The following is a 12524-nucleotide window of genomic DNA, read 5'->3' as shown; positions in this document are numbered from 1 at the left end:
TTCTGACAAAATTAAAATATTTACTAAATTATTTCTTATTTTAGTTTTAGTTTTCCCAGCTTCCAGAAACTCAATCATGGCAGATAGATGGCATAGATATATTTTGAGATGATTGCAAGATGAGCATAAATTGAACCAACTTTAATACGGTTTAATTTAATAAATAAAATTTTAATTTGAACTTTGGAAATCATGAAATGTTGGGCCTCATCATATTTCTAGATTTGCCATTTGAGTTGGTCATATTTTTAATTTCCTAAAATTTTAGACAAACCAAGTCTCCCAAAATGCATTTTCTTTTGGTCTATCTGACTCAAATCAGTTTAGTTATTTGTGGCTTGAACAGCGAAAAAATTTAATAAATGAATAAAGTGAGAAAAATCACCTTAAACCATCCAAAGTTGCTGTTCTTTATAAACAGGTTTTTAAAATGATACTTCTCTTGTGAAAATAAAGTGAACAATTTACATGCTTTGTGAGAAAGAGATGTATAATGAAAAAAGAATACGTAGACATATTGATTCAACCTGATCACATATTGATGTCAGCTTAGAAAAGTCTAAACATCCATTTCAGTTTGAATTTCTATAAGCAGTAGGAAAATATTCAGCTTTTTGCCCTTTTTTTTATCGTGCGAGCTACTCATTTCAAGTCATTACTATGGTAACCTGTATATAGATATTACAGATATTGACTCCACTGTCTCTGCAAATGGACCTGATTTTATCACTTGCAAAATGAAAGACATTCATTGCTAAAGACTGCATTTGAACTGGAGTAAATAATAAACAGGTTCTGTAGAGTGTAAAAGAGTGTGTGTGAATCAGTGTCTGTTGTACCCAGCATGGCCTTGCCCTCGTCCTCCAGCTCGAAGCGAAGCGTCTGCAGCTCTTGCTCTGACTGCTGTTTCAGAGTCTCGATGTTCTGCCTGTGCGCCTCCCGCAGAGTCTGAAGCTCCATGTGATGCTGCTGCCGGAGACGCTCCTCCAGCTCCTACACACACACACACACACACCAGTTCATCAGATCAGTGTATCACTCCATGCACCATTTTGTTCATATCAACACAAGTTACAATAGGAAAAAAAGTAGTGCTGTGAAATCGATTAATCGCATCTAACATAAAAGTTTTTAAACACACACACACACGCACGCACGCACGCACGCACGCGTGCACACACACACACACTTCAGTTAATCACTCCATGCACCATTTTGTCCATATCAACACGTTACAATAGGAAAAAAAGTAGTGCTGTGAAATCGATTAATCTTGATTAATTGCAGCTAACATAAAAGTTTTTAAACACACACACACACACACACACACACACACACACACACACACACACACACACACACACACACACACTTGTATGTACAAGATGTGTATATATACATATATATACATATATATATATATATATATATATATATATATATATACACACACATACAAACAAATATATTAAATATTTACAAACCTTTATGTTAGATGCAATTAATTGATTTGACAGCACTAAAAAAAATAATACATGTTGTTTTCATCTGTTGCCCTTCCAGGAGAACTTGAGTATGCAGGGAAAAATTTACAAAGAAAATGAGAAATCGTTTAGATTTTTTTTTGTTGTCATTTTTTGCTGGTACACACAAAAGAAAGAAAGAAAAATGTAGGAACTAGATACAAGGAGACACTTCAAAAATACATTTTTACCTTGTCCTTCATGGCTAAACTTCTGCCTTCAGTAAAATTGGCATAAAAATAATTTGAATATATTTTGGTAAGCATAAACCTTTGGCTAGAGGACTAGATGCTCAGAAGTTCCAGTTAAAGCAAGAAAACAACAACAACAAAAAACATCACTTGGATAAACAACAAACCAGTAAGCTGTTAGATGTTACAATTTAAAAGCATGTTAAATGTTAGCTAACTATACTTATAATACTAATGTTACAATAAAAAAAAATACTCCACTAAATACTAATCTATCTCAATCTGGTTGAATATTTGCTCAAACTGAAACTGGTTTAACCAACAAGAACTTTTGACCCATTAATATTAAACAGTAAGACAAACTTACTCAACAAACATCATGAGAAAGAACATACGCAATATTGATTTATCAGATTCATCCAGGTTTTACTGGTGAAATGGATGGCTAGGCCAGAACTAACCAGTATAAACCAGCAAGAAATTCATACTAATCTGAAGCCCTATTCGGATGGTAACCGTTTCACATGTGGAGGTCTGTAAACTTGCATGGCAAGTAAGTGATAAAACTCATTCAGGGTGATTTATTCACGATGTAGAAGTGAGTTTTGGGATTTTAAGAACCCGAGGACGCGCTACTCACGTCGTCAGTCGCATGATTGTCTGCTGTGAATAAAATGTCATATGCTTAGAATAATTCATATGAATTCATTTGGAAAATAATATCCTATTTATTATTTTATTATTTAAATCTTCTGTTTAAGAATAGGATGATAGACACGCTATAGTTGAAATGGTTGTTGGTCTTGCATTTTATCTCAAAATGATGCATGTCATTTTAAAAATGAAGAAATTTGCCGAAATAAAAAGAAATAAGCTTCTTATTTACAAGAGGTAAACTCATTTATAATTGTAGTGTATATAAAACATATTTTAGAATTGTATTGCATGTTGCTTTCACAATAACGGCCCATTTCCAAATGATGCATGATGAAATATTGTTCTTGTTAATACTTTCCAGAATTTCAATAATAAAAGAGTATTTTTAAAATGCATGCAAATCACAGCAAAGCGAAACAGTTATCGTACGGTGCTCCGCAGAGTCCAAAAAGGATTTAAACAGTGGATTTTGAATTGATCTTTTCTTGTAAACTCAGAGATGCGTATTCAGACTTTACTACACGACCTTGGTGTTAGTCAAAAAAAAAACGTAGGTAATTGATCAAGGGGTTTTTAAGTGGGTGGTGGGAGAAAAACATGACATTCATGGCAATAAAATCACCGACTAGCCCCTGTAAATGTTGAAAATACCTTATGTCCCCATGAGAAACAATTACCATCCGAATAGGGCTTGAGATGGTCTTTTTTAACAAGGTGAATGAAGAATTGCAACAGGTGCACCTGCAAAAATATGCATCACAAGAAAAGCAGCACTCAGCCAGAAACATGAGCATAAATCTAACGTATTTTTCAAACAACTGCGAATCACTGGAATTATTACTCTATCAGAAGGCACTTATGCATCTCTGCAAACTTTTTAAGGATCTTGGATGTCTGCCGTCTCGTGTCTAGCCAGAGCAATGCAAATTAAAGCACCCTGAATTAGATTAAGAGGATGATGCTGTTTGAGTGCTGGAGATGCACTGGTATAATGAAGGGTAATGCAGGACACCTGCCTCCACTGAAACACACTATGGAGACAGTGATTTCCAGCAGAGTGTGTTCGGATGGGAGAGGAAGTGGGTTAGGGAATGACAGGGGACGTAAATTAGACCATCAGCTTCAGTAAACACTGACTGCACCAAACCAGTTGGCAGGACTGTTCTGGAAACTGAGCAGTTTTAAAGCAACACCAAGTAACTTTTCCTCTGCAGTCGCCCTACAGGTTGGAAGCGGAATTGTCCATTACCGCTGTCGTAAATAATTTAGCCTACCGCAGCCGACTGGCGCACGCGCACGCACACGCTCTCTGTTTATCCAGCACCGGCTTTGGAATCAACAATGGCCACAGACAAGGAAGAGTATGATGCATGATTTTATCAAAGTATGATGTATTGTGACATCACAAACGAGCAATTGTAGCAATTGACCCTTCGCAGGGAGCTTAATTGACCAATCATACTTCGCCATCCGCCATTTTGTCCGACAAAGCAGTCAGGAGAGTTAGTAGATTAACATGGGAGGATTTGAACTTGAAAAACTGAATATACTGACGCCTTTCCGCGGTTAAAACAACATTCCTTCTTATGTTCATTCATGTTTATTCGATGCTATAAATGAACTAGAAGGAAGAGATGATCGGTTCACGAGCAGCTTTAACTGAGGCTCTACAGCGATCTGCCACGACACATTAAAGAGCCACAAAATGGTATTTATTGTTTAAATATCTTTTTAAAAATGACCAAATTTGAAAGGTGAGACTTTGTTTAATATGTTTAATATCAAAAGTAACCGAAAAGTAACCTGGTCTGTCCTGTCTGTTAGCGTATTGTCAGTCTCCTCTCTGATCCGCGATGTATTTTTCACTGCGTGAGAACATGGTGTGTGCGTGAGGGCGGCGTAGCTTGTCGGACATAGCGACAGTAACTAAGGGGGGCGGGTCTTTGCGAACGGTCAATTGTAACGCTTGCCGTAAAGCAAGTCAAATTAGTATTTTTCTTATGTCTCATTAGAACTACAGAAACGCGACCCGATCTGGCAATCTTACATAGCGTGGATATATCAGATAAAGGACCGCAAAGCTGTGGCATAAGTGCATTTCACCATGTCACATTTTGATGAACCACTGAAACAATTTTGGAAATATTATTTTAAGGTAAAAAATCTTACTTGGTGTTGCTGTAATGCTGAGATCACAATAAAACAACTGATGGGAAAGATTAATGGAGCTGAAAAGAGAAGTGTAAAAACCAAGCGGCAACATTATAATCTGAAAATTGAAGCCTACCCAGAAGTGCGAAAAACTGCAATACACCGAAAATCCGCTAGGGGCAGGTCCCAAAAGGGAGCAAATGTCCATAGACCCCCATGTTAAAATGTCCGTTTTCACAGCATAAATTCAAGTTTTTACAGGTCAGTCCCATGGACTTTTATTGTATTTTTCGATAGGTTCCGAGTGCCTGGCAACTGTGAGGGGGGTGAATTTTTTTCTAACTCGTTAGTTTAGATCGTATTTAGATATAAAATGTATGACAAATAAGGGCGTGGTTAACTTTGATTGACAGCGTGATTGACAGCTGATAACGGGCTGCGCCGAGTGGAATTCCTGAAATTTGACGTCTCGGCCATGATCTGACACAACACATCATACCACCGCTGTATCCTTTCTGAAAAGATTTTCCGAGATGGCGCCGCCCATTCCCCCATAAACGGCCTCAAAACCGTTCTTCAGAAAGTCTATGGGTGACGTCACAGATGCTTTGAACATATTTTTTACAGTCTATGGTAAAAACATACCACATGGTCTTTAGCAGCTTTGTCAAAGATGGCTTTTTTAAAATCAATACAGCCTTAAGAGGATTGCAAACAAATAATGGTACACTTAAAAAAAAAAAAAAATTAATCAATATTTTGTTTGGTTTCCATTTGTGTCATCCATAAAACAATATATATTTACTATACTCATTCAATATATATATATGTAATTTATTTCTACCCTCATTTTTTAAATTAATGACAAAGAAAATTGCCTAAACAAGTTAATAAACAAAAAAAGGCATTTCTGAAACTTTGAGACGTCATACTGCCAAAAGGTGAAGTGAAAAGCATTATTTAATGCTTATCTTTGTGGCATTTTCACAAGTTCATATAAAGGAGACGAGAGATGACAAGAAAGTATGGTCATGAAGGAGGAGGAATACAATAAGGTGGGATTTTCCAAAGCATGTGCACTAAAGGTTCAAGGTATTTTCTCCAAGCTCTGTTCCGATAAACAAAGTGAGCTGCTTACTTCGGCAGTAATTTAAGGCATTGATTTGACCCAAATATCTGTGTATGCTAGTATCTCACCGTTAGCTTAGCTTCTAACTTCATGCTAGGCAGCTGTCAGAAAGGTAGTTTCAGCTAATATTACCCAAAAATATTTAGAAACAAATTTGCTTATTCTCATTAACTAATGAATCTGTCAAGCGTCTTATTGTGTCAAGTGTGTCACTGACACACTTTTTGCTAGCGAAAAAAACATCATGCATCAAACTGCTAGTGTCAGTTTTCTCTAGTGTAACCCGACTCGATGCATCCCGATGGCTCTGTAAATCTGAAAAGGTCAGGTCATTTCCGTCATTCAGACAATTGTCATGGACACGGCAGTCTGAGCAGAACAACACACTTATGAGGAAAAACCTCTACAGAAGGATGATTTTCATCTGAATGACTACGGCAGTCACACATAAACATGCAGAGTAGGGTTGCCAACCGTTCCGTATAATACGGAATCGTCCCGTATTTGACACATAAAAGTCTTGTTCCGTATTGAACTGATATGGAACGCACTTTGTTGCGTATTTTTGAGAATCAATTCAGTGCAAATCCATGACAGACACATAGCTTCTAATATATGTCAGACAGACTATGAACGAAGACATTTGTAGGCTATGATAAGAAAGAAAAAACCCGACGGTGCGGTAGATACAAATTTCTCTCCCTGTTTGTCTATGATCAGCCGCGTAGCGTTTTTAACGTCTTGGAACATCATCAGAGAATGCCCTTTTAATTGGTCGTTAGTCATTGTGAGTCACGTATCGTAGCAACAATGACAAGTGACAACAGCGGGAAATGTAAAAATGACTTCCTCCGAGCAGCCGGCGAAAAGAAAGTTAACTATAATGGAAGTATAATTATATAAAGATATTTGCACTACACTTCCTTCAAATGTTGTCTAATTAAAATAAAAATATTATTTTTTGCACTGGAAAGAACATTTTAGAAGTCTGATTCTATTGAATAAGTTCGCACAAGCCTACAGAAAACTGTTGTGTTTATTTTTCTTCAAATGCAGTCTAAGCCGATGAGTTTTGAATGTTATATGTTGTATTTAAGTAAAAAATAAAACGTATTATAAACTAAACCAATCCATTGTTAATTTTTGGCAAAATGATAATGATAGCCTTTATATATCTATGTGGTTCAGTCTTGTATATTGATTAGGCCTACTTTGCTATTTTATAAATATGCTGTAATGTATGATAGCATACAATATTCACCAGAAGTCATTATTTCAGGGTTTATTTTTCATCCCCCCCCTTCGTTGCTTATTTCCATTTCAGAAAGTTGCCAACCCTAGTTGTGATATTTTTTACACATCTCTTCCCACTCGAATGTCATAGTGCCGTTTTCACCTTTCACGTGTTACGAGAGTGATGCCACATTCCAAACGTGGAAATGAATCTGGAGTGGTAAAAATTACACTTCGCTTCTTTCCCTGCCAATAAATCTTGTGCATGAATTAGTGATTTATTTTGGGACTCAACACACTTACAATGTTCCCAGATAAATGAGAGAATCCCACTCAAACAGTGAAATACAGAAAACAACCCACTAAATGCAAACCTTTTATAGTGATAATTATATTAAAGCAAAAAGCCAACTGAGGCCACTTGAGCTAGTGCATCACAGCAGTGTTTATATCCTTAACTGAAACTAAAAGCTTTAAAGGAACACGCCGACTTTTTGGGACTTTAGCTTATTCACCGTATCCCCCAGAGTTAGATAAGTCCATACATCCCCTTTTCATCTCCGTGCGTGCTGTAACTCTGTCTGACGCACCCACCGCTAGCCTAGCTTAGCACAAACACTGGAAGTAAATGGCTCCAGCTAGCATACTGCTCCCAATAAGTGACCAAATAACGCCAACATTTTCCTATTTATATGTTGTGATTTGTATAGTCACAGAGTGTACAAATAACAAGGTCATATGAGACACAGCCATCTTTTTACTGTATACATACTGGGAACTATATTCTCAGAAGGCGAAGCACTGCTACTTGGGCGGAGTGATTAGCACAACACTCTGAGCGAACTCTGCTCCTCATCTCGGGGCTTCTCAGCCGCTGCGAGCGAATCACTCCACCCAAGTAGTAGTGCTTCGCCTTCTGAGAATATAGTTCCCAGTATGTATACGGTTGGATGCTGCATATTTGCTGGTGGAAGCGCTTTGAGTACCCAGTAAAAAAAGCGCTATATAAATGTAATGAATTATTATTATTATTATGTATACGGTTAAAAAAAAGATGGCTGTGCCTCATATGACCTTGTTATCAGACACACTGTACAAATAACATATACAAATCACTATACAAATCACAACATATAAATAGGAAAATGTTGGCGTTATTTTGTCACTTATTGGGAGCAGTATGCTAGCTGGAGCCATTTACTTCCAGTCTTTGTGCTAAGCTAGGCTAGCGGTGGGTGCGTCAGACAGAGTTACAGCACGCACGGAGATGAAAAGGGTATATGGACTTATATAACTCTGGGGGATATGGTGAATAAGTCCCAAAAAGTCGGCGTGTTCCCTTGAAAAAAAATAATTAAAATAAAATAAATAAAAAATATAACCATTTGTTGAAAAACCAAGCAAAAATTTGAAACATTACCTAGGAAACTAACTGAAATAAGTTTAAAGGTGAAGTACGTACGATTTTTTTTTATGTGAAAATACATTCTCTCAACTCACTGACTACTTATTAGTATGCCATTCATGGGTTTATCTCCCCCAAACGTAAAAACATTGAGCCACTCAGGCACCATCTAAACTTTGAGAGTGGTCTGCTCAGATCTGTCAATCACTTTCCAGCGCAATCAATAGCGTGAGTTTGGCTACTGTAGGAGGCGGAGCCAGAGGGTGTTTAGCTGGAATGGGACCATTACTGACGCGTTACATGGGAAAAGACATCCAGCTAGGGGTACAGAAGTGCAAGCCAAATCTTCCTGCATTTAGACCTTCAAAGATTAAACAGGTCAGGGCCACATCAAAGGGAACGGGGCATTGCAAATTATTATTGATATTACTATTAATAACAAAAAAATAAATTAACATATAAAGAAATATTATTGTCGATGAAGTCATCTAGTAAGTTCTCTAGAATTTCACTATATGCTATAGTATATACATTTTTTTTTTTCTCTCTCAAATAACTAAAGGATGAAAAAAAAGAATGGTTGGAGAAACCCTTAGATCGTATTGAAAGGTATAAACTAGGGGAAAACTGTGTGATAAATATGAGTGAAAGCTGGCTATAACCCAATATAAGATCTTTGAAATGTCTCAATGGCCTTATGGCCAGGAGAGGCAAGATATAAAACGACTCTCTGGCGTCTTCTGAAACTAGATTTATTTAGCTTTGGTATGCACTTAATGTAGTTTACACCCTCATAAAAGTTCTGGACAATCGCTATTAGTTTTCATTTCACTGAAAGCAATTTTTATGATGCTTTAGGTCAGGACTACTGAAAGCTCAGGGGCCACAAAACAGGTGAAACTCAATAGGCCACATGCCTAATTTTCAGTGATTGTTATAGTAGACGACTGTATGTGTGACTACAATAAGTCTTGCATCAGTGCAGCTGCTTCAAAATATGTTAAAGAGGACCTATTCTGCTGTAATGTTGCTGTTTATGATGCAAAGTTACAAAGCACAAAGTCCACTCCAAAGAGTTATTCTCTATATCAGTGCGCACTGTTCTGAATTCCCTCAAATTCCTTGATTGCAGTCTTGAGTTTTCTTCCGAGAACTTATATTTCTATATTCCTCATTTAAATAGTTCCCGCTCAAGGTATATGAAAAAAAGGGGGTGAGGCCTGATTGAGTTGCGTTTGTAGTTTGCTGCGCCCCTGCACGGATCCGCGCAAATGACTAAATGCACTGTATTATGCAGTAGTTGCCTATAGACTGAACACGTAATACACGTGCATGACGTCACTGTTTTCACAAATCCGCGATTTTGTAGTTTACACAGAGACAATAATGGTATCGTTTTTTTTTTTTTTTTTACTTGTACTTTGAAACTTGTTCTCAAAAGCTTGCATATTCAGGCCCCCAAAACACATTGTTGTGTAAATGAACGGCCACAATGCATAAAAAGTTTTCAGTTTTTAGTTGCAAATGGTGTCATGTAAGCGGCCCCTAAATATATATATATTTAGTCTGTCAACAATTAACACCGTTTTTGAGGAGTACACGTCTACATAAATGCGTAAGAGAACCCCGGTGTATGACGTATAAGGGAACCTGCGATGAATCAATCATTACATAAAGTAAATCGACAGGGAAACAAAAACAGTGACGTATTCCTCGTCCGTCGTTACAGCAGCATGTCAGAATTAATACGTTGTGGAAAAAGCTGCTGACTTAATGAACTGCATGTATACGTATGCAAAATACTGCATGTTAACGTGAATCAAAATGTTAACAGATTTCCGTTATGTAAATTAACTATAATAATGTTACATACATTAATTGCAATCTCGAATCGATTAATTGACAGAAGTTATTATTGCTATATTGTTGAACTAATGGTGTTCAAACAACAAAGGTTTGACCGGTTTCGGGAAACAGTCGTGAGTAGCTGGCTAGTTTCTACCATCATGCATCATACTATGGTGGTTAAGCAGCGAGTCGCGTCATTGTACGGGAAAAGCACCCCAGGGTGTTACTGACAGACTGGGAAGAGAGGTGTCGCAACAATGTAAAATGTTTTTTTTTTTTTTAATTGAAGCATGAAAAGTAGACCCCATTCTAGTAGACCCCAAATACAAATTCAAGACTTTGTAAAAGGGCATAATAGGTCCTCTTTAAAGACAAAAGACTCGCGAATAGTAATAGATTATAAATATGTTTGGATAAGCCATGTTTGAAGCTGTTTTAACATCTGAAAAAAGAAAAAGGAAGGCCGGAAAGGGCAGCTCTGAAATTCCCAGGTATCTTCACAGTGAGTCATCAGGTCCATATGCTCTCGGCCGGTGTGCCGTCGAGGATTGGCACACACAGGCCTTTTACCGACTGTGGCAGCTGCGGGGTTTTCGCCTGTTCTTTCCGGCTGGGTAAAAAGCGGTGCTTGATATCAGCCAAACGCTACAGGAGGGAGCTGAGGTGGATCTTTTTGCCTGTTGGAGCGAGATATCAGATGTTGGAATCGCACACTCATTTTAGTCTCTGAGGAGGGAACGGCGAGTGCTAAGACTGACGCTGTCTTTCTCCTCCGCAGTGCTGTCGAGCCTATTAGCAGCAGAGAAGCGTTTCTCAGCCTGACTTCAAAAGACCCTGCTCAATATTGAGATGCCGGAGAGAGAGAGAGAGAGAGAGAGAGAGAGAGAGAGAGATGGTGATGCGGTTGGTGTGAGATTATCACAGGGTGCCGCATCACACTGAACCGCCGATGATAATTAAACACAAGTCAATAAATCAGCTCCTGGAGTCTGCACGTCTACCTCGAACATGGTGCTCTGGAGCTGAAAGTTATTAAATGAGATTTCATAACCATCCTGTTGGATCTCCACTCATTACACGAATGAAACGAGGAAGAGATTGGCAACTGGCAACTGGGTTAAACTGGGTAAAACTCAACAACAATTAAAATTGCTCTTGAATCTTTTATATTTGCCTGTGCTTCTGGGAAACTCATCAACATATGAACTATTGCTGTGTCTGATATCATTATGCACAATGTCCACAATGCAACCATAAACCAAACATTTCTGTCTATAACCACTGCTAACATGCATGCTTTTTTGACAATTAATATATATAGACTAAAAAATAGATATCAATATAAATAGGCAAATATATTATTCGCTGATAAAAGGGACACTTAAATTATTATTATGAAAACCAAATATGAAAAACAGCAATTAAAGCAACACTATGTCGTTTTTGCGGTTTTTGCTCTCGGGTCCCCCTACAGTTGGGAAACAGTATTGTCTTCGACTACTGTCGTAAAATCTGTCATGGTTACACCAGGCGATACACGTGTGCATTTGTTGACAAGCCGAGTTCTCGCGGGCAGACTGCCAGCGTTGCGTGTGAAATGTCTTCATCCCAGGTACAGTGGCATATATTTCAGCATGTCATATGAATATAAAATCATGGGTTTTATTTTTTTCAAACGTCAAAAGATCGCATAGCTCACGTTTACAAGCCAGCGTCATTATACTAGCCTATTGTCTACTGTTTTACATAACGGATATGCTCATTCAATTCGATGTTTGTGTGGTAGGTAATAGCCATATATCGTCAATATTATAATAGCCATAGGCAAGACACTTTCACCAGAAAAATAAATACACAAACATATCAGCCTGCAGACATTAGGATAGTTATCCTGGAAGATTATTTATTATAACCATCGTAAACTAGCATGTTAGTATAGCTACCAGATTGATAATTCGCTACTCTACTAGCATTACTTGATTCGTGAAGACAAATGGAGGACCAGATAGATTCCGTAACATGGCCGGGCCATGTTATTCAGCCTTTTACATTTCGCGCGATAGTCAGCTCCCTGACTCCCTGATTTAATTATAAATGTATAAACACTTTATAGATGACTGACTGCTGCGCTTGTGACAGGGTGCATGTTACTGAAAGAACGAGTAGAGAGAGCCGGTCGCGCGCGCACTCACCGTCTTCAAACTGTCTTGCTCTCCCTCCAATAGTGATCCTCATCCGGTCTTTTAATTTGTCACTCTCCCTTTTTCTTATTTTAGTCTCCTCTGACAAAACCTTTGCCTTCTCCCTTTTAGTTGTTGCTTCGGTCATGACAACAACATACAGACGGGCATCAAACGCTAGTTGGGCTCTCACGCCAGAATCTGAGG

General features: G+C 38.0%; 1 protein-coding gene across 4 annotated transcripts in view; it reads right to left on the bottom strand.

Moving 5' to 3' along the window:
- Nucleotides 1-12524, bottom strand: part of fam184ab (family with sequence similarity 184 member Ab) — a 158768-nt gene that overhangs the window by 47115 nt on the left and 99129 nt on the right. For all 4 annotated transcript variants that reach the window (XM_077247089.1, XM_077247091.1, XM_077247088.1 and 1 more), the window contains exon 12: nt 840-993. In XM_077247089.1, coding sequence (XP_077103204.1) covers nt 840-993 — 154 coding nt within the window. The remainder of the gene's footprint in view (nt 1-839; nt 994-12524) is intronic.

This window comes from Siphateles boraxobius, unplaced genomic scaffold, assembly GCF_051911475.1.
Source record: "Siphateles boraxobius isolate OS27281-9 unplaced genomic scaffold, OSU_SipBor_1 105, whole genome shotgun sequence".
NCBI lineage: Eukaryota > Metazoa > Chordata > Actinopteri > Cypriniformes > Leuciscidae > Siphateles > Siphateles boraxobius.
Note: the sequence above shows the minus strand (reverse complement) of the source record. Positions and strands in the feature narration are given on the sequence as shown.